This window comes from Gracilinanus agilis, chromosome 4, assembly GCF_016433145.1.
Source record: "Gracilinanus agilis isolate LMUSP501 chromosome 4, AgileGrace, whole genome shotgun sequence".
In the NCBI taxonomy this organism is placed as follows: domain Eukaryota; kingdom Metazoa; phylum Chordata; class Mammalia; order Didelphimorphia; family Didelphidae; genus Gracilinanus; species Gracilinanus agilis.
The window spans coordinates 166,387,143-166,409,267 of record NC_058133.1 but is presented as its reverse complement, the minus strand read 5'-3'; the positions used below and the strand labels follow the sequence as shown (position 1 = coordinate 166,409,267).

The 22,125-nt window shown below is 47.1% G+C and overlaps 1 protein-coding gene across 6 annotated transcripts in view; it reads right to left on the bottom strand.

Annotated features, from left to right (window-relative positions):
* Positions 1–12,645, bottom strand: part of MEF2D (myocyte enhancer factor 2D) — a 26,671-nt gene extending 14,026 nt beyond the window's left edge. For 4 of the 6 annotated variants that reach the window (XM_044672448.1, XM_044672449.1, XM_044672451.1 and 1 more), the window contains exons 1-4: positions 12,591–12,645; positions 4,075–4,289; positions 1,288–1,491; positions 337–474 (exon numbers count right to left, since the gene is read on the bottom strand). In XM_044672448.1, coding sequence (XP_044528383.1) covers positions 337–474; positions 1,288–1,491; positions 4,075–4,128 — 396 coding nt within the window. In that variant the 5' untranslated portion in view covers positions 4,129–4,289; positions 12,591–12,645. The remainder of the gene's footprint in view (positions 1–336; positions 475–1,287; positions 1,492–4,074; positions 4,290–12,590) is intronic. The other 2 variants (XM_044672452.1, XM_044672454.1) reach the window with 1 other exon arrangement.
* Between the last annotated feature and the right edge of the window lie 9,480 nt (positions 12,646–22,125).

The window sequence follows — 22,125 nt, the reverse complement described above, 5'->3', positions numbered from 1 at the left end:
GAGGGGGCAGATGAGGCCAAGGAGGGGTGAGAATGGAGGATTGAAGAGGGACAGAAGAGAAAGAGGGAAGAGAACCAAGGAAAGAAGAGTAAAGGTTGGGGGGAGAGGTAGGGGAAGTGAGTGGATGGTGGAGAAGAGAGGAAGTGGATGGAGGGAGGACAGTGGAAGAGGAAAAGGTAGGAATGGGTTTGGAGATGAAGAACAGGAGGGGTCAGAGAGGGAGAAGAAGAGGAAAGTGAACATAGAGAGGGGGAAGAAGAGGAAGGAGGCAAGGAGTGGGGAGGAAGGGAGAGGATTGGGAGCAAACAGAGAGAGCAGTGAGTGGGCTGGGCTCACCCCATAGCGCCGGAAGAGCCCGTCCAGCTCCTCACTGGCCGGCCGATACTTGTCCTCCAGCAGGGGGCTCTGCTCCAGGGAGTCCTCCCCATCGGGCTCGGGGCTGTCACAGCCATTGAAGCCTTTCTTCCTCAGGGTCTGCAACAGGCAGTGCTCAGGGAAGCCCAGGGCCCCCAGACTCTCTTCCTCCCCCCTGGGGCCACCACATGTAAAAAATGGGCCTCCGACCCTGACCATGGGGACCCCCACCCAACACATAGAGTTCTGGGCTCCAGAGGCCACAAGGGAAGCAGGTACTATAGGGGACTTGGGCTTCCCCATGTCCTCATATCAGGCCGGGCCCCATCTTTCCTGGGGTCCAAAGAGATCCAGAGATCTCTGGGTGAAAGTGATTAGGATGAGACTGGCCTGTGTTCTCTATCTTGGATTTGGGGTCGTTCCCTAAGACATATGGGTCTGGGGTCCACCCCAGTAAAGGGAGAGGGAATCTGGAGAGACACAGTGAGACATAGACAGAAAAGGAGAAGGAAAGGAAGAAAGCAATAAAGACAGCTTCACGGAGGGCCAGAGACACTGAAAAACAGAAAGAATCCCAGGGATGGCTGCAGGGAGAGACCCAAGAATGGAAACAGAAATCGTGACAGAGAGGGAGAGGAATCCCAGAGATGGTTCTTCAAAGAGATCTAAGCATGGAGAAAGACACAGAGAGATGGAGAAATAGGGACAGAGAGGGAGAAGAGCCCCAGGAATGGCTACATGGAGAGACAGAGAGGGAGAATATAAAAATGCAAGATGACTAACTACATACACAGAGATGGTCACAAAGACAGCAATGGAGATGAGAGAGGAAGTCGCAAGGAGAGATGCAAAAAAAAAGAGGGGCTTAGAAGGCTCAAGAAGAGAAGACAGCAGCATTCCCAGGTCCCGCTGCTGCTGGGGGTGAGGGCTCACCTCAATGATGTCGGCATTGGTGCGGCTCTCATGAGGCTCGTTGTACTCTGTGTACTTGAGGAGGACTTTGTCCATGTCGGTGCTGGCATATTGGAACAGCTTGTTGGAGTGGTTGAAGATGATGAGGGCAATTTCACAGTCACACAACACACTCAGCTCGTAGGCTTTCTTCATTAACCCAAACTTCCGTTTGGTGAATGTCACCTGGAGGAGTCAGGAAGAGAACACACAAAAAAGGAGCAATCAGTCATCAGGTAGCTATCTGACCTTAGAGCAAGTCACCAAACCTCTATGGCCTTCAGTCTCCTTATCTATAAAATGAGGATATTAGTACTGTCCCTATTGATTTCGAGGGGCTCTAAGGAGGATCAGTGGATAACACATGGGCCACTAAAAGAAAGGAACTTTGGGTAGCTGAAAAAGCAATGAAGGTCCTGGAAAAGAGACAATGTAGCGTCCATCCTGTAGCAGAACAGAATTTTCAGTGTGGTCTGTTTGATTTATTTGACTTTAAATTCATGGGAGGTCTAAACCATTTATTTTCCTTATACAGAATAGCTCTGTCTAGTAATGCAGGGTAATAATGGCTAAATTGGCATGCAGGGAGAGAGGCAGCCTAGTAGAGTGGACAAAGGGCTAGCTCTAGAGTCCAGACAACCAGGAGAGACCTGGTTGGAAACTGACCTTTGGCATATACCAGATAGTTCCTGACCCCAAATCTCATACTCTTTCCACTATACCACACAGTCTCTATTAGGGGAACAAGATCTGAATGGAGCCTCTAATCAAGGGAGCATTGGGAGACCTCAGAATCACAGAAGCAGAGAAGGCTCATACTTTTGCTGGGGTTCAGGAAGCCATGTAGGTTTAGAAATAAAGGTGGAACCTCTTAGGTCAAAGGTAAAGGAATCCAGGGAAAGATGACAGAGATGCAACAAGGATTAGAACCTAGGGTTGGATATTTTCATGGAATCATGGAATAATAGAATAATAGACTCTCAAAAGTGGAAGAGACTTGAGAGGCAATTTAGTTTAGCCTGAGTAGAAATTCCTCTTCAATGTCCCTAACCAGTGGTCACCCAGTTTCCTCCCTAAAAATCATCAGGGAATGGGAGCCTATCATCTCTTGAGGTAGCCCATTCTCCTGACATTAATTCTACAGCTGACTCTGAAACTTTTACCCATTGCTCCTAGATCTACTATCCTGGCCCAGAGGGAACAGATTCTAAAACTCTTTTTCTGAGGATATAGTCACAGAAAAAGCAGTAATGAAAAGATGTGGAAAGTCAGAGTCACAGAGAAAAGTCTTCAAGAGGAGACTAGATGACTACTTATTGGGATGGTGGTAGAGCAAATTATAGGTACTGGGTTGGACTTGACTCTTCAATCTTAACAGTCCTCTAAAGACTTGAAGACAACACCACATTTCCCCAACCACCCCGCCTCCATCCTGCCAATAAATCTGCTCTTCTCCAGGCTAAACATTCCTGGTCCTTAATCAACATTCTCCCCCGCTACCCCCCCCCAAAAAAAAATCCTTACCTTCTGCCTTAGTATCAATTCTGAGGTAGAAGGATAAGGGCTAGACAATGAGGTTAAATGATTTGCCCAGGGTGACACAGCTAGGAAGTGTCTGAACCCAGGTCCTCCTGACTCCAAGGTTAACACTCTATCCAGAGTCACCTAGCTAACTCCATCAGCATTCTTTCAGAAATGTGGCACCCAGAACTAAAAATAAGAATCTGTTTGTAGTCTGAACTGGGCAATGCTCAGTGGAACGATCACCTCCCTGGACTGGAACACTAGATTTCTTGTCAATATAGCCCCAAAGGGCACTGTAGTACAATGGTTGTGAGCTGAGAGGAACCAAGGTCAAAGTTGTTTCTGATGCTTGGGCAAATGACCTCATCTCCCTAGGACTCAGTTTCCTTATCTGTAAAATGAGAGGGCTGGACTCAGTGGCCTCTAGATCTAGGATTCTATGACACTAAGATTGCACTGGTGACTGGCTGCCTGTGTCACAACTAGGGGCTCACAAGGAGATCCAGTTCTCTGAAACCCCTCAGGGTTTTTTTGTGTTTGTTTTTGTTGCTGCTGTTTTTGTTTTTTCCTAACAGGTAATCAGGCTGGGAAGGCTTCCTGAAGGGAAGGTTGTGAGTCAGAGGTCCAGGGGTCAAATCTTGACTCTGCTGCTTACTTCCTCTGTGACCCTGGGATGTTTAACCTTTGATGGCCTCATCTTCTTATCTATAAAATTAATGGGAATGATCTCGAAAATGCCTCCCCAGGTCTAAAGCTGATGATTTCAATGACCCCTGGTTCAGATGGAAAGGAAAGGAGGACGGGGCCTAAGTGATTAGTGTGGGGAAGGGCAGGTTTGAGTGCCTCAAACAGAGGTAAACCTGGAGAATGCTCTGAATGAGGTGTGGAGAAAAATGTTGGGGCAGGCAGCAAACAACTGCCCCTGCTGTCCCCACTCATTACAGCTCAATCTTACAATGACCTCTCCAGCAGCCTTCCTGAAATGACAGAGGGAGAAGAAGTCGGCCCATCTACACCCCCACCCTGCTCCAAAGCCAGCCTTATCCCACTGACTTAGCCTAACATGAAAGTTTGGGAGTGGGAGTAGAAGACCTAGAAACCTAGGATATCACAATTTAGAGTGAGAGGAAATGACTACATGCCCCTTCTCTAAGGAAACCCCCCAAACTGAACTCCCCTTTCCACTAACTGTATTGGTCTGGTCTGAGCCTTCCCCTTCCCCCTCTCCCCCACCATGGCCCTCACCTGCCGGTTCCGTTCATCTGTGATCCGTTGAATCTGGATCTTTTTCCGCCCCATCTTCTCCAGAGATCCTCAACCCTGGGGAGAGGTGGGGAGGGGAAGGCCTTGCTGGGAGGTGGGTCCTCGACCGGCCGGTGGTGTTAGAGTGTGCTCATGAAAAGGCTCGTCCCCACAGGAGATTAATTCATGGTCCTCAAGGGCAGTTCCAGCACAGCCACCTGGGTAGGCAGAAGGATGGAAAAGAAGAACTATGAAAAAGGAGAACAATGGGACCTGGGCTGGGAGCAAGCAGCCAGCCTAGCTTGCAATTATGCATCAATTCTACTTCTTACATGCAGTAAATGTTTGATATGAAAATAGGCTTAAATTCCTCTACTTTGCTAGAAAATTTCCTGGACCCACGTTTTTCTGGACAGTTTTACATGGAGTCACAGAATATCAGTTGGAAGGGACCTTGGAGATCATCTATTCCAACAGCTACTTCAATAACAACCATAATAATAATTGAAGCTAACATTTACATAGTGATTTTAGGTCTATAAAGTACACTCCGTAAGTCACAAGAACCTGATGAAACAGGTACATATGTCTGTCAAATAAGAAAACTGAGGCAGAGAGAAGCTGCTGTCATGTCAGACGGAGGTAAGACTCAAACCCAGGTATCTTCTGATTCCATGGTCAGCACTCTTTCCAATACCCAAGTTTGCTCCATGAATCTTGCTCACAAATCTAGAACATCCCAGGATTGCCACTCTTCTGTTCTTTTCCACTGCACAGAATCCTAAGTCCATTCTATAGCGGCCCCAAATGGCTTTGTCTGGGTACTGAGTCAGAGACCTTGGCCACTAACATGTTCTAGGCCACACAAAGATGAGTATCACTGAATGGATTCCAGGTCCAGAACCAAAGCTTGGAATCCTAGACTCTCAAGAGCTGGAGGAACATCAGGGGGTCAAGTCAAATATATTTAGTTAAAACAAATTCTCTCTCAACTACATCCCCAGCAAGGAGTCACCCAGCCTCCAACTAGAAACTTCCAGTGATGAGCAACTCCCTACCTTATCCATACAGCCCACTCCATTGGTTAATGGCTCTATTGGGAACCATTTTGGTAACAATCGTCTACTTGTACTTCTGGTTCTACCCTCTGGGGCAAAGCCAAACAAATCTAACCCTCATCCCACAAAGATCCTTCAAAAACCTCTGTCTGAACACCTAGAGTCATGGGGAACACATTTGCCCATAACCAAGAGGAGGTGATAGACACTGATGCACTCTGATATACCTGTAAAGACCTCCCTTGCCACCAGTCTTCAAAACAGTTAAATGTATCTTTTTGCTCCATGTTCTCACTCTGCTTCTGACTCAGCTATCCTTGTCCTCAAACAAATGCAAAGAGCTAAGAGCTAAGAGCTGAATCCTGGCCACTAAGAGTTCTAGAAAAGGCTGAAAGGGAGCTGGAGCCCACTGAGGGAATCTGGCTACGGCTGGTATATCACTCATGCCCCAGCATGCCAGAAGGGCTGCTCTGTTCCCCTTCTCCACCTCCACCAGGGGACAATGTTCAAATGCTGTGCTCCTCCACCCAGCAAGCCAATGGGAGCACTTCCACCTTCCACTGTCTGAGGTAATTTGAGGGGCTCACAGGTAGGTGCAGTTTGGGCATGCAATCTCGAAAAGGTCCACCAATGCTGCCCTAGGTTATACCATTAGGTGCTTCTTTATTTCTAATTCTCCTTAGGCAATAGCACAACCCTTTCTTGCTACCCTAAAAGTTCTTACTGTGGCCTAATCTCCATACTTCCTATTCCTACCATAGTGTCAGGTCTTCTAGGTCTTTATAAACACTCCAAAGAATTTCTGCTCAAAGAATGGACAAACATGTATTAAGCACCTACTGTTTTCTAGAACACTTGTTAAGGACAAAGGGACACAAAGGAAGGCAGAAGATAGTCTCTGCTGTCAAGAAACAGTCTAACAGGGAAATGTCTCAAGAATGAGGGAGTCAGGAGATGATGGGGTGATGGCTGAGCTGTGATTAGGGCCAGTGTCTTGGCTTTCAGCCCCATCTGCCTTTCAGCAGATGATACCATCTCCTCCTCCACAAGCCCCAGCTGAAATCAGCCAGGGCCTCTCCTTCCTCATTCCAGTGTCTCAGCTCCCAGATTGGGGGTTCTTCCGCTACTGCCCAGGGAATTCTTGCCCTTCTGAAGTAGCATATCCCTAGTTAGTCTACTTTTCTTTAGTCTCTTTAAGCTTCCAATCCCTCTCCCTTCACTCTGCTATAATCAACAACTAGAACAATCAAAGAGTTTCCCAAACATACCCCAGCCACCACAACTGTTTTCTCTTTTCCCACCCCTCCCCTCCCATTATGATGGTGGAAAAGTGGAAAAAAGGAAAAGAGCAATAGAATTGGAGTCACACAACCTGTACTAGAATCTTACAGCTGTAACTTATATAACTTATTACCTGGCTGACCTTGAGCAAGTCACTTCCTCTTTGGGGACCTAAGCTTTCTCATCTATAAAGTGAAGTGGTCCTTTAGATGATCTCTAAAGGTGCTCCTGACTCTAAACTTTATGATCCCTTATATTATCCCTCTCAACATCTGCCTGAATCAGAGTTCCCTAGATCTTTTGGAAGGATAGAGAGGGATCCATGCTGAAAACCTAACCATTTGAACCCAATTCAAGCTGGCAGTGATCATCTCTCCAGCAAGAATAGCCACCATGCCACATGAGATCTGTTGAAGGGAGCATTTAGTCTGGAGAAGAAAAGACAGGGTAACGACAGCTGTCATCATGTAGTGCAAGGGCTGCCTCTAAATGAAGGACTGAATGGGTTCTACTTGGCCCCAGCAAGGCAGAACTAAAATAAGTGGGCAAAAATCCCTAAGAGGTAGATTTCAGTTCACTATAAGGAAAAATCTCCTAACAATGAAAGCTATTCAAAAGTGGAATGAACTGACTACCTTCAAAAGTTGTGAGTTCCCCATCACTGGAGGTATTCAAGCAAAGACCTGATGAATGCTTATTAAGTATATTGTCTAGAGAGGATTGCTGGAAAGCTATAGGTTGAACTCAAACACCTTTGAGTTCCCTTCCAACTGTGTCTTTGAGTTAACATGTTGTTGTTTAGTCATTTTCAATTGTGTCCTACTCTTCATGACTCCATTTGGGGTTTTCTTGACAAAGCTATTGAAGTGGTTTGCCATTTCCTTTTGAACTCATTTGACAGATGAGGAAACTAAGGTTAAGTGACTTGCCCAAGGAGTGTCTAAGGCCAAATCTGATCTCCAGAATCTTCCCAACTCCAGGCCTAGCACTCTATCCACTGTGCCACCTAGCTGCCCAAGAGTTAACCACAAAAAGCCTGGACATTAGGACACTGAGGATAATAACGTTATAAATAATTAATACCCATATAGCATTTTTAAATTGGCAAAATGCTTTCCTCCCAGTAAATCCATGAGGTACACAGTGCAAATCATAGGATCACTGATTTAGAGATGAAAGGGCTTCATTTTTACAAATGAGAAAACTGAGGTTATGCCCAAAGTATGACTTGCTCAAAGTCTTATAGATAGCAAATGTCTGAGGGGAAAACTCAAAACTAGGTCTCTAGCAGAAATGCCATATTTTTTAATGTGATAATCATCTATATAGGGCCCAGAGTCTGGTCAGGAACTTGGTACAAAGGGGTTCATTAGATGGAAGATGGGAGAGTAACTGCTTTAAGACAATCTCCCTTACTGAGGCACCCAGAACCATAAAATGAGATGAGTAAATGAAGTAATTATCATACACACACCAGCCCACTCTAGTTTTAATGACATACATTTCTAAAGTGCTTTAAGGTTTACAAAAGCTCCTTCCATACATAATCCTGAAAGGTAGATACAAAATCCTGCTGCTCTCACTTTTCCATATGGGGAAACTGAGGCTCAGTGAGGTCGAATGACTTGTATTCAAATTCAGGTATTCAGAATCCAAAGTTGGATACTCTTTCCACTAATCTACTATCTTCTTTCCACTATCATACTGTCTTAGAAACTGTTCCCAGCATTTCTAGCCTCCATCCACAAGGTCCCTCCCCCCAAAAGATAAAGAGCCCAACAGGGACATCCATACCCCCCTCACCAATCTCTTATCTTGACCTTCTGTCCTCCCTGAAGCAAATCCTTCCTAAAGTCACTCCTCCCACTGCAGAATAGGTGCTCCCCACCCCCACCCCAGAGAATTTTCCTTTGGTGGGCCAATGAATCCCCCCTCAGCCTTCTCTTCTCTGGCCCCAGGGCCCTGCTCTGCTCCCCACTCCCAGGGCGGATAGGGATCTAAAGCCATCTAAGGAGCAGCCCCTGGCACATGGAGATAGAAAGGATGGGGTTGCCTTGGTAACAGTTGCCTGGCAACCAGCTCCCTGGCTGGTCTCCTACAACACCACCCCCCCAACCCCCACCCCCGCCTCCTGTCAGGGGGAGCTGGGATGGGTGAGGGATCAGTATTGGGAAAAGAAAGGAGGGAATGAGGGCGGTGTGGGGGCCAGAAAGGGAAATAGATACCTGAACATATCCACAAAGAAAGGGTTAAAGTGGCTGGTTCCCACCCCCACCCCTTAGATCTCAAAGTACTTTATAGAGCCAGCTGTTCTTCCTTCTGTACCCAGGGCAGTCCTTTCTGCTGTCTGACCTCTCTGGCTCTCCTGCTTTCAGGGCCCATTCAAACTGTTGCAGAACAAAATCTGAAGTGCACTCTCCTCCCAGACCTCCCCTCTACTCCACCCAGGCCCAGTTTCACAGTTTCCTGCTCTCTCGCTGGGCTCACCCTTCATTCTACTTGTTTCAGGCTCTTCAGTGCCAGTTAGCCTTGGGGTCAGGGCATTCTGTTGAAGGGGGTGGGGAGAGTGCTGGAAGAAGGGATGAGTGGGCCCTGAAAATGGGAGATAAGAAAGGGCCCAGACATAGCCCTTTCTACAGGGAGGCCAGTCCTTTCCAAAGCCCCCTCCCACCCAATTAGAGAGACTTTAATGAACACCTGTGCTTGCTTAATTAGCCCTCTGTTTAATTACCTAATCAACTACCAGAAGCCAGAGACTGAGACAACATGAGCTCCAGATGTGATCCACTCTCTTCTCTAGCCTTCCCATCCTCCTCCTCCTCCAGGAAGTCTTCCCTGACAGATAACCACCCCCCACCTCCAATCTCTAGCCCAGGCGCTCTGCTCTGACACATGGCATGGTATCTAGAGCTCTTTCTGTGGTGGGAAGGAAGATCAGTGCCTGCATGGAGATGGAGGGCCAGACTGGAGGCCCATGCCAAGTTTCACCTCCCCCTTCCTGCCAGGATCTCTTCCTTCCTCTCACCCTTCTCTGTGCTGTGACCCTGGTTCCTCAGCTACAGCTGTGACTCTCGATGCCACCTAAGAGTCACGCCTCAGAGGTTGCAACTGCTGATTCATTCACTCCTGGGGAGGGAGGGCAATGGTGTGGGGAGGCAAGAAAAAGAAGGCTTGGAAGGAATTTTACATGGGACTGGGCAAGAGCATAAGTTTAACCTGCATATGGGGCAGAAAGGCCAATGTTCATGAGCAGAAGGATGTTGGGCAGACCATCAGAAGACTGCCAGGCGAGACTGGTCAATAGAGAAGTAGTAAAGAGAGGAGAGGAAGTAAAGAGAGGAGAAGAAGTCATCCAGAGATGACCGTCAGAGGAAGCCCAGAAGGCCACCAGCAGCAAGTTTATCATCCATAACCTGGGGAGGGAGGGACTCAAACAATGAAAGTCATGGAATGTTAAAGCTGGAAGGACTCTCTAAGTGGGGACCTAGGACAATGAAAAGGAATATCAGTGTGGGACCTTAGAAATCTTTTAAAAAAAGAAATAAATTATCTGTTTGGATATCTAGATAGCACAATGGATAGGGCACCAGACTTTTGGAAATGGGAGGCCCTGGGTTCAAATCTAACTTCAGACAATTCCTAGCTGTGTGACCCTAAACAAGCCATTTAATTTAACCCTGTTCAAGTCTAAGCCCTAGCCTTTTGTCTCTTAGAGTTGTTACTAAGACAGAAAGTAAGGATTTTAAAAAAAAATCCCGTCAGCCTCATTTCCCCCACACTTTACAGATGGTTGAAGTAAAGGCCATGGAAGAATGGTGACTTATCTAGAATTACAGGCAGTCAGTGCCTGAGCTGAGACTAAAATCTAGAAGACCTGAAGAAACAAACACAGGCACAGGTATGAGAGGCTGAGACAGCAAGAAGGGAGCCTTGGTTCTGCCTCAACTCAAGCAGCACTAACAGGGTTGGAGTCTGGGGTGGTTGTTTTGGGGGGTTTTCTGAGGGATGGGAAGAATGCAAATGATGTTCAAATGGACTTGGGGGGAGGGGCTCCTGGCAGAGGGTGTGATAAAGAGAAATAGTCCTGTACAACCCCCCCTTCCCCCCAGCTTAACACCTCCCCTATGGAAGCAATGCTCAAACCTCCACTTTCAGAATGATCACTGATGATATCTTGGTTCCTGGGGGGGGAGGGGAGCACGAGGGAGACAGCCCTGCTAGCCAAAGCTTCCTCCATAATTGGAGGAGCTCTGGTAGGCTGATGCAGGACAGTCAGTCCACTGGCAGGATTTCGGCGCCGCCACCTCCCCCCCCCCCCCATTAGGGAAACAAGGGAGTTCTTCCTCCTGGCTAACTCCCATCTCCTCCTGCAATTGCAGATGGCAGAAACTAATTGGCTATCTCTACACCCCAGAGTGTATCCACATCTCCTGTCTTGTGCATAGTAGGTGTTAATGAATGTTTGCTGAACTAAGTGATGAGATCTCAAAGCACCTCGTGTGGTATAGAGAGGTGGCTCTTCTCCAAGCCTCAGGAACTCCCAGGGCCAAGTGAGAGCCATCAATCCAGGGCTCCTAAGGGGAGGAGCAATGCTCTCCCTCCCAATTCTAGGGCAGAAGAGAGGAGGAGGAGGAGAAGTGGGACTGAGTCACAGGGTGCCTGAGTGACTCAAAGTCCCCCAGCAATGGAACTTCAACCCAACCCTCCCAGACAAAGAGAAAGGGTGGCTGCTCTCTGGAAGCCCCAGTTCCATCACCAGGGGAGGGAGAGTCTATTACCCCCTCTCCTGCCTGCCTCTTCCCCTGGGCTGGGCTGCAGGGCATGAAGGAAGGAGGGAGGGGAGAGAATCACAGTCAGATCCACCTGTCACCCCCACTGCCAGACTGGGCCTCGTTAGCAGCTAACAAGAAGCAGGGAGGGGTTATGGGGGAGCCCTCATTTTTTAAAGGAGCTGAGAAAAAGAAGTCAAGATACCAGCACAGAGAGAGGGAAGGACAAAGACAGAGACCCCCATGCCAACATGCAGCTGCTGTGCCATGGGAGTGCAGTAGAAAGCCCTGGATCTGGAGTCCTAGGACCTCTGGTCAAAGCCCAGTTCTCCAGTGGTTTGCTACCTGGGCCCCCTTGGGCAAGTCACTGAACTTTTCAACATCTTCCTTTGTGAGAGGACAGGGCTGGACTAGATGGCCTCTAAGGCCCCTTTCAGCTCTAAATGTGTGAGCCACCGTCTTCCAGAGACCACAAGCCACCTGGCCCTAGCCCAGTGGCTCCCTCCCCAGCCTGCTCTTCTTGGTGCCCAAGAATCTTCCTAGCCTCATGCCTTGTCCCAAGTTCAGCAACTAACTGGAGGACAGAAAACTTAACAGAGTCTGCTGGGTCCAAAGCAAACGGACAAATGTTTGTTGACTGACTCAAAGAAGCCTGGCATTGGGCAATGCTCATGTTAATTAGCTCCGGGTCTCCTTTCTTTATCAGATTCCTTTTCCCTCAGCCTCTCAACACACTCCCCGAACTAAAACTGCCTGAGACCCCAAAGGGGGTCTGTCTCCTCTTCCCATGGAGGGTCGGCAGGCAGAAAGAATTCACCTCCGGGTGGGGCTCGACACACCTGTCGCTATCCCCTCCCCACCTCCTCTCACCCCTAACTACAGGTCCCACCCCCACCCCACCCGGGCCTTACCATGGAGGTGGGAAAGGGCAGAGCCCAGAGACAAGGAGCGAGAAGGAGCCATCCCAGGAAAAAGCTGCAATCTAATCCCAACCCATCCCAACCTCCCAGAAATCAGGGCTTGTGACCTTGGGGGGAAAGAAGGGGAGGGAGGAGTGTCACACCCTTGGGAAGTGCCTTTCGGTGAGAGGGTGAAGGCAGGCACTGCGCCCCTCTCATTCGGCCTTCCCAAAGTGGGGGCCGGGACACCTTGACCCTCCCAGCCACCCCATTTTTCTCCTCAAGGACTCTTCTGGTTAGTCGGGCCAGATTTCCCCAGCCCCCACCTCACCCCCATCCCACTCTAAAATCAGGAGCAGGAAGGTACTGACCACTTTCCCACCAGCCTCCAAGGGCTCAAAGAGCTGGAGGTTCCCACCCCCAGCCCCAAGCAGGGCCCCCAGGCCTTCCTGGCCGCTCTCAGGCAGCCCAGGGCTATTTTTATGCCCCAGGCTGGGCTAATTTTAACTCACCAAGGAGGCCCCAGGAGGGAGGGCAGGGTGAGGAAAGCTAGCTCCAGGGGAGGCCTGGGCTGGAGTCGAGGGTCCCAGGCGTCAGGGGGACAAAGCCAGAGGGAGTACGGGGTTCTGGGGAGTCACCACTACTGTGGCTTAAGGGACAGGAACAGATGCGAGAAGGATAGGGCAGGGAGCTGGGGGAGGGGACAAGGGAGTAAGTAGTTGGACTGACAGACACTCATGGTGGCTTCCCACCCACATATCAGCTGGCCCCACCTCCCTCTCCCACTGGGTTTGAAATTCGATTCCGAGGGAAAAGATGGAAGGGTCATTGCCACCATCCCCCAGACTCTGAGCCCAGGGGTTCCAGGGTGTTCTACCAACTGGGTGCTGACCCCCCCCCCCAACACCCAGGATAGCTTTACTTTGGGGGCTGGACGGCTCCATCTTTCCTCTTCTCTAACCTCTAGCCCTGCTCTGTTATGGGTCCTGGGTACCAAAGGGGACAGCTTGTTACAACTGGAGACCCCCCCAGCACTGGGCACCTTCGTGCACACAGTGGTTGAGGCTCTAAACGCTGCTTTATATGGAAAATGAGAGGACTGGCCGAGACAATCTCTATCCTTTCTAGTTCAGACATTCTATAGCTCTGACTCTTATCTTTCTGAGAAGGGGAGGGGAAAGATGAAGTCTGAGAGAAGAGAAATCTGATTGGGATTTCCACGCTCTAGGGAGGCTGGGGTAGCTATAAAGCTCCCATGGTCCAGGACAAAGTGGGGCCAACACTGCCAAGGGAAGGATGGAGATTAGATTCCAGAAGGAACTTCCCAAGGGGAGCTTAACAATAGAAAGATAAAGAGATGCAGGCCTCTCCTAACCAGGAGACCCGAAAGGGAAGAGATGTTTATTGTTGTGCACCTAGGAAGTGGGAAAGTGGGCATGAGGGGCCATGGGAATCTGGCCAGGTTACCCACCAAAAGCAAAAAGGTAGAAGGATACAAAGGTGAACAAGGTCCTCTGGGGAGGGCCTGAGGCTGGGAGCAGAATGTAGATCAGAGGATTATAGGATCAGAGATTTAGCGCTAGAAGGAACCTTGGAGGTCAGATAGTCCAATCCCATCCTTTACAAATAAGGGAACTGAGGCCCAGAGGTAAGGAATAATTTGCCATGGTCTCACAGGTACAAAGTGACAAAAGCTGGGATCCCTTTGAACCAAGGGTTGCCAAGCCTGCCCTACTGCCCTTAACTCATAGCTTAACTAAACGGGACCTTAGGCATCACCTAGTCCAAATTCCTCATTTTTTCCAGGGGAAAACTCTGGCCCTGAATGGATCAATGGCTTCCCTAAGGTCAAATAAGCAAGTAACTGACAGCAGGATCCAAATATATGAACTCTTGGCCCCCAGTTCCATTTGGCTTAAGAAGCCCTGCTGGGGACTAAAAGCTACTTATCCACAGGATAATTTACCATAGTCTTACTGGGTCCTACCACAGTGGCCTCTGGTCTCTAAGGTCTCCCTGAGAAATGAATTTAAGGTCCCCCTCCCATTTGAATTTCATTTCATTTCCAGTATTAGAAGCAACTGCATCGTATGACCTTGGGAAAATCACTTGCTCTCTCTTTGCCTCAGTTTGCTTACATTTAAAATGAGGGCACTGGGCTGATAAAATGGTCCCTGTCACCTCTATCCAGACACCACAGGATTTAAGACTACAAAAACAGACTAGAGAGATCACCTAATCCATCAGTCCTCAAACTTTTTGGTCTCTGAATACTATTATAGTCTTAAAAATTACTGAGGAACTCCAAAGAGCTTCTGTTTTTACTGGTTCTATTTACTGACATTCGCTATATTTGAAATTAAAACATATTAGTACTAGGATGAAAGCAGCTTGGACCCCCTGACTCAGGCACCAAGACTACACTCTGAGTAGCCCAGATCTAGGCCAACCACCTCATTTTACCAGTGGAGGAACTGATACCCAGAGAGCATGATTTGTCCCAGGTCACAGAGGTAGCAAGAAACAGAGCTGAGATTCAAACCCAGAGCCTCTGACTTCAAATCCATTCTCATGTATCTTTTACTGGATTTTTAAAATGGGGTTCAAGCCCTACCCCTAATCCTGAAGGCAAATCACTGTCCCCTCTGAGAATTCCCTCTTTCCCACTGGTGTCAGCCAGCCCTTGAGAAACAAAGCTGGACCACTCCTCTCCATTCTCAGTCTTAGGACTCAGCCAGTCCTTTCTTCTATCTAACTTCTATCCTTCCAACTGTAAAGCTAGCCTATTTCCTCCCCTTCTGAGAAAAAAGGTGGGGGCCGTTGGGACAGTTAGCCCCATCACCCTGCTCTCCCTCCTTGACTTCCCTCTAGGGTCCCAAGGCAGAAGTGAAAGTCCCAGCTGGGCCTGGAGGAGCCCAAGAACCGTTGGTGTGGGAAGGGGTCAGGGTTTGATTCAGCCCAGCCCAGGAATAAAGGAAGGGGAAGGTAGAAGACTCACTCCCTTTCTGCTCACATCTAATCAGCTTCCAAATCCTGTCAACTCTTCCTCCACAGGTATTCACATCTATGCCCTTCACTTCACTGTTACCATCTCCAGAATGGTAGCATCCTACCAGACTTCCCTACTTTTAGTCCTCTCCTCTTTGGGTCATCCTTCATTCAGAGCCAAAATAACCACAGGCACATGCCTTGTCACTCCCCTGCTCAAAAATATTCAGTAGCTCCCTATTGCATCCCAAATAAACTGCTTGGCTTGACAAGGCCAAACGATTCCCATTTGTTGTTCAACTGCATCTGGGTCTTTGTGACCCTATTTGAGATTTTTCTTGGTAAAGATACTGGAGTGGTTTGCCTTTTCCTTCTCCCCCATTTTATAGATGAAGAAACTGAGAAGTGACTTGTTCAGGGTCACATAGCTAGTAAATGTCTGAGGCCAGATTTTAACTTGGGAAGATAAGTTGACTCTAGGCCTAGCACTCTATCCACTGTACCACCTAGCTCCCCTACCTTATCTCATGCTACTCTTTAATTATGCTACATCCCAGTCAAACTTGACTATTCCAAGCATTCCCTAATCATTCTGGCCTCTTCCATCTCTGTGCTTTGATTCCACCCTGCCCTACCACTAGAAATGGACCCTCAACAACCCTCCCTCTTGTCTTTTGCTTGAAGTCCATTCTCCCCTGCCTTCAGGGCCCACTTCCATCAGGAAGGTTCAGGGGGACAGTAGGGGCCCCAACATTCCATCCCTCCCCCCACTAAAGTGATTTCTCTCCCCAATTTTTTCATAGCATTCTGCCTGGTCCTCACTCTTGCCTTTAGCTCCACTCTTGCCTTTAGCTCATTCCCTCTTGTCTTACTCATTATTGATGAAAGTCGTCCCTCCATAATCATACTCCTGACTCCAAGAAAGCCACAACATGTCTACATGGCTCTCTTCCATGCATCCTAAGCAACTTAACACCATGCCTTCATGGCACATAGTAGGTATTTAATAACTGTTCACTGAATTGAGGAGGGCACTAGCCCAGCAGTAGAAGCCATGGGAGGCCAAGGGGGAGGGAAGATAGGAGGAGACACAGTCCTGGTGAGAACCACTAGCAGCGTCAGGCCAAGGCAGGGAGTGAGGATAGGAAACTATAAAGCAATAACAGGAGGGACTATGCAATGGCTGAATACTTTCTCTGCTTTAAGATAAGTCTGAGACCCCAGCCTGGCTGGGAGCTAGGTGGCCTTGGAAGCAGAAAGTTGGCCCCAATGACTCTGAACCATCAGGACAAGGAAACAGCTTCAAAGGCAGTAAATACATTTTGACTTCTATAAAATGTAAACTCCTGGAGGGCAGAAATTTTTTGTTTTGTTTTTATTTGAATCACTAGCATCAAGCCCAGTGCCCATCACACAGTAAACAACTAATACATGATTGTTGGTTGAGAGTCTGAATAGTATTTTGTTTTTTTTGGCTGGGGAACAGTGAGGGTTTGGAAGAGTATGGATTAAATGAAGCAAGCTATATACATGAAATTATGGTAAGGGCTCAAAGGAGGCCAATCCAATCAGGAAGAAGCAAATCCTCCCAGAGAAACAGGGTGACCTGATGGGGAGTCAAGGAGGATTTAAAGGGCCAGTTCGATGGTCAAACCCAGTTCCTATGCACACAGCTCTCTGGGTCCAATGCCACACAATAAGGATAAGGCTCTTGCAAATTCTTGGCAGGGATAAGAGATGGACAGAGGAGGACCCTGCCAGGATCAACTGTGAAGGCAGTTTGTATAGGATTAACATAGTACTTTTGGGGAAGGGGGTGCCATGAATGGAAAGGAGGAGGGAGGATGAGGAAAGGTAGGGATAGGATGGAATAGCAGACATAAATGTAGTCCTCATAACCCCATCTATTTACAGCCTACTCCTTTTCTTGGAGACACAGCTCTAAGATGAGGTCAGCCACTCTCGGGCCCCACCTCCAGCCACCTTACCTAGCTTCCCAAGCCTTCTCTAGTCCATTCTGTCCCACACTTTCCCTTCTTCCCCATGAAGTTGCACCTAGTACAAAGTATACACCTCTTGCCTCCACACTTTTGCACAGAGCTGGTCCCTGACATCTGGAATGGAGTCCTTTGCTCCAGGCCTATTCTTATTCTTTCCATGGTTAGTGTTATCTCTTTTTTGAAGCTATTTTTTAGTACTTTGTATTTTCTAAAATGCATCCATGTTGCATTCCACCCAGTAAGCTTCTTGAGGGCAGGGACTATCTCCTTTTTGTCTTTGTATCCTCAGCATCTAGTATTGTGTCTGCACAAAGTTGGCACTCATCAAATGCCTGAATTGAAATAAATGTAGCCAAAGAGCTATCCAAAGGAGATGGGGCAGAGGATAGCTAGTAATCTTTCTTCTCCTTCCTCTTCTCCACACTCTCTGAAGCTGACAGGTGGAGAAGACAAGAGTAACCAGCTGGGACAGAGACACCTGTCCTTTACTGGCCAGCCCCACCCCCTCCTTTATCACGAAGGCAGCTGTAAGTCATATCATCTCTTTATGGGCCTCCTCTGTCCCTCACAGCATAAAGAGCCTGGGGACCAAAAAGGGGGGAGGGAATTAGAGCTCCTTGAAAAGAGGTGACTGGAATCTATCCAATAACATCTTTTGGGGTGAAGTGGAAAGAGCCCTGAACTATCCCTCAAACTTGGGATCTGATTCTAGCTATGCCACTAATCATATGCCTTAAGTAAGTCATTTGGTTTCTGTGGGTCTTCCTCATCTATAAAATGAGGGGACTAGACTCAATGATTTCTATGGTTTCTTCCAACTCTGACATTCTATGAATCTATGATTTGATTCTGTGCCCCTTGTTCTCCCTACATACTGTAGTTCTAGAGAGTTAGAAACCAACCCTGGAGCAGTTCTCAGAGTTTTTTGGTCTCCAAAAAAAAAAGTCTCCTTTGCCCTCTTAAAAATTATTGAGACTCCCAAAGAACTGTTGTTTATATGGATCAAATCTATTAACATTTAACATATTGGAAAATAAGATGCTTTAATAGTTTTATGAAAGGGTCTCAAAGTACCCCTACGGGTCTCCAAAGAAGGCATCAGGAACAGATGGGTGAGATCATTACATTCATTCCCAGGTTTCTACATTATTCTTTCCAATCCAAGAGGTAATCAAGGGAGGGGGTAGATTTATCTCCTGGGAAGGCTATCCCAGAAGATAAATCCACCCTAGCATGTCTCCTGACAACTTTCCAAATGGAAATTAACCTAAATCCCTCCTGTTGTAGCTATATTTTATTTCTTCTTGATGCAGACTTTTCTGTCCCTCAAAAACCAGCACAGGTCCCACTGCCTCCACTTTGATGTTGGGAGCCCCATTCCTAGTCTCTGACCTCTCCCTGGTATTCCTCTCATTTTCCATTGAATCTTTGTTACTGTACTTGTGTTTAAGTCTTAATCTCCTGTCCTAGAGTGTAAGGTCACTGAAGGCAGGTATTGTGTTTTATTCATCTGTATCCCAAGTACTTCAAACAATGTCTACCTAGCAAATAATACATGCTTAATAAATTGAACTGGATTGGGTTCTTTGTCCTTCATATCAGTGATGAAATCTAGGCCTTTCCAACAACTACAGATTACAGAGCTGGAAGGGACTCTGGGACATAGAATATGTTGGAGTTGGAAGGAATCTCGGAAATCATCTTGTTCAACCCTTTCACTCAACTGATGAGGAAAATTAAAGCAGCCAACAGAAGGAAAGAGTAGGAATCTGAAAAGGAGGTTCGATGGGGAACTCTGGGGTCTGAAAGAGTCAAGGCTAGAGATACCTAAAGGGGATGGCCAGATGTCCCATCCTTTTTGTCATCTCAAGTGTCTGGCCTGGGGTCCGGCCTCCATATGACCTCAGCAGTGTCTCAGTTGAGGTCCCCTCCCTAGGCCTCAGATGCTTCCACTCTCCCTCAGCCTAGACTCAGTCTTTCTAGAGACTAGAGAACTAGAGACATCTAGTAGTGACCAACCCAAGCATCTTAGGTGACGATGAGCAAGTGACTTTCACCTTCTGGGCCTCAGTTTCCTCAGCTATAAAGTGAGGTTGAACATTAGGATCACTGAGTTTCTTTCCAGTTCCCAATGCTCTTGAAACTTAACCCTTCCCATCCCCAGCTCAAGAGTGTCTGAAAAGAAGTCAGCTTTCCCTAAGATTTTTTCTAGCCAGCTGATAATTCCTTGGATTCCTAGTTCAAAAAAGCCCAAATCATGCCTCCAGAAACTAAGAAGGCCTACACTTCAACTTTCTAAATGAAAAGAGGCCATTGGCTCTGATCTCAAAACCCTGTGGGGAAGTCTTTCCTTTAGTCTAGCTTCAGCCCTTCCCATTCTTAGCCTGTTCTCTCATTCAATTTAGAGTTCTATACCTGACTCTAAAAAGAACTCCATAGCAGAATAATGACCAGTGATCCAGGAGAGGTCCTTGTGTCTTTCCCTACTACAAGACCTCTTTCCTGACCTGAACAACTAGCCTGGCCATTTTTCTATCCCCTGGGATTCTGAGGCAGCCTCTTCGGGCCTTCATAAAAAAACCTCCCTTCTGCTGGCTAATCCCCTCACTACAACCAATCTATAAACATTCATTAAGAGTCTCCAATGTGCCAGGTAACATGCAAGGTGCTAGGACTACAAAAATGAGCCAGTCCTTGCCTGACCCCCTTCCCAGAAGGGGCAGCACAAAGACTGACACATGCACATGTAAGAACATACAAAATACAACCCAAACTAAAAACTGGACCTGTGACCTTAATGGGAATAGAGAGCCCCCCAGGAAAGACAACACTTTCTCTGTAATTTATGATCTTATAGGGAGACTCAGAAAGCAGTTCTCAAGCTTTTGGCCTCAGGACCTCTCACAGTCTTAAAAATGATTGAAGACCCCAAAGTGCTTTTGTTTATGTGGATTATATCTATCGATATTTACTGTATTAGAAATCAAAGCTGGTAAAAATTAAAAATATTAATTTATTTAAAATAACAATAAACCCATTGCATGTTCATAAAATAACATTTTAATGGAAATTAAGAGCGGTACTGTTTTACATATTTTTGCTAATGTCTTTAACGTCTAACTTAATAGAAGACAGCTGGATTCTCCTATCTGTTTCTGTATTCAATCTGTTGCGATATGGTGTTTTGAAGAATCTGAGGAAAATTGGGCCTCACATAGTTGTGAAGAGAAGGAGTATTTTAATAGGAAAATAACATCTTAGTATAATAAAAATGGTTTGTTTGTTTTTTAGCTTTAAAGACCCCCAGACTACACTTTGAGAACTGCTGGCCTAGAGAACTGAGAGATAAATGATTTGCCTAACGTCACATGGCCAATATATGGCAGAGGCAGAACTTGAACCCAGGACCTCCTGGCTTTGAAACAGCCACTATATCACATATAAAATACACATAAGGAAAATGCAAAGCAATTTCATGGGGAAAGTAATTAGGGACATTGGGAAAGGCCTCATAGATAGGAAACAGACTTCTCAGATTATGGAGGTGAAGAGAGAGGACATTCCAGGCATGGGGGGTGGGGAAGAGTGGAGAGGGACAGCCTGTGCAAAGACATGGACATAGAAGATGGAATGTCATGTGTGAAGAAAAGCAGCCAGAAGGCCAGTAGGGCTAGACCATGGAGTTCTTTGTGAAGGGGAATAACATGTAATAAGCCTAGAAAAAGTAGGTCAGAGCCAGAGCTTTAAATGCCCAACAGAGGAGGTTATATTTCATCGTAGGGGACCCTTCTCTATCTCCACCTCTCCTTCCTCCTGGAGAGACCCAAATGAAGACCCCAAGAATCTCCCTGAGAGCATAACAATGATACCATTACTACCACCCCCTCAGTTTTTTCTTCTGGGGGCTATTTTCTACTGTTCCCATTCTCCAAAGGTAAAGAGAAAACCATATATCCTCCCCTCTCTACACAGCTCTGAAGGGACAAAGGGTCAACTTTGGACTTGGAGATTCCTTCACACCCAGGAAATTCAAAAGTATATTTTTCTATCCACCTAGCTCTGTGAGATTCCCAGAGAAAAGAGTGCTAGAAGTCCTGGGTTTGAGTCCTGGCTTTGCTATTTGTTGTGTGACCTTGAATGAGGCCTTTCCCCTCAAATCTATTTAATAAACATGTATCAAGGCCTACTATGTTCAAGACACCGCGCCAGGTGGACTGAACTACAAACACAAAAGCAAAATGGTACATGCCTTTAAGGAGCTTACATTCTACCAGTGGATAAACAATTATTTATACAGGGAAGAAATAGAAAACAATTGTGTGGTATATAAGAGTAAAATTGGGGTAGAAGAGAAGAAACCAAGATAGGCTTTACTAAGGAGGTAGGGATCAGAGCTTTGAAGGAAGCCAGAGATTAGAACATTCCAGGCATGGGGGACAGCCTGTGTGCAAAAGGATGGAGACTAGAGATGGCATGTCTTGTAGCAGCTAGACTAAACACCAGTTTAGCTGGAATACCGAGTACATGAAGGGAAGTAACATAAAAAATGTCTGGAAAAAGTCTTTAGGGCAGCTGGGTAGCTCAGTGGAGTGAGAGTCAGGCCTAGAGACAGGAGGTCCTAGGTTCAAACCCGGCCTCAGCCACTTCCCAGCTGTGTGACCCTGGGCAAGTCACTTGACCCCCATTGCCCACCCTTACCAATCTTCCAACTATGAGACAATACACCGAAGTACAAGGGTTTAAAAAAAAAAAAAGTCTTCAGTTTCTTCAATGGTAAAATCTCAGGGTTGGATTAAATGCCTTCCAATGTCCTAATGTCCAGTGATTCTCTGGGTTAGCCTTGGGCCACTGCTTAGCTGCATCCCAGATATTCCACTCAGGGTCTTGAAGGGGTTAGGGGTTGCAGAGACTATTGTTATCTTATTCAGTGGCATAACAGATGCTCCACAGTGCCAGTTTGGGGAGGAGGGGAAGCTCTCTGGCCAAGAATGGGCCCAAGGCCAATGATAGGATCTGGCGCCCAAGGTCCCCAGGAGGGCAACTCTAAGCTGGTAAATAT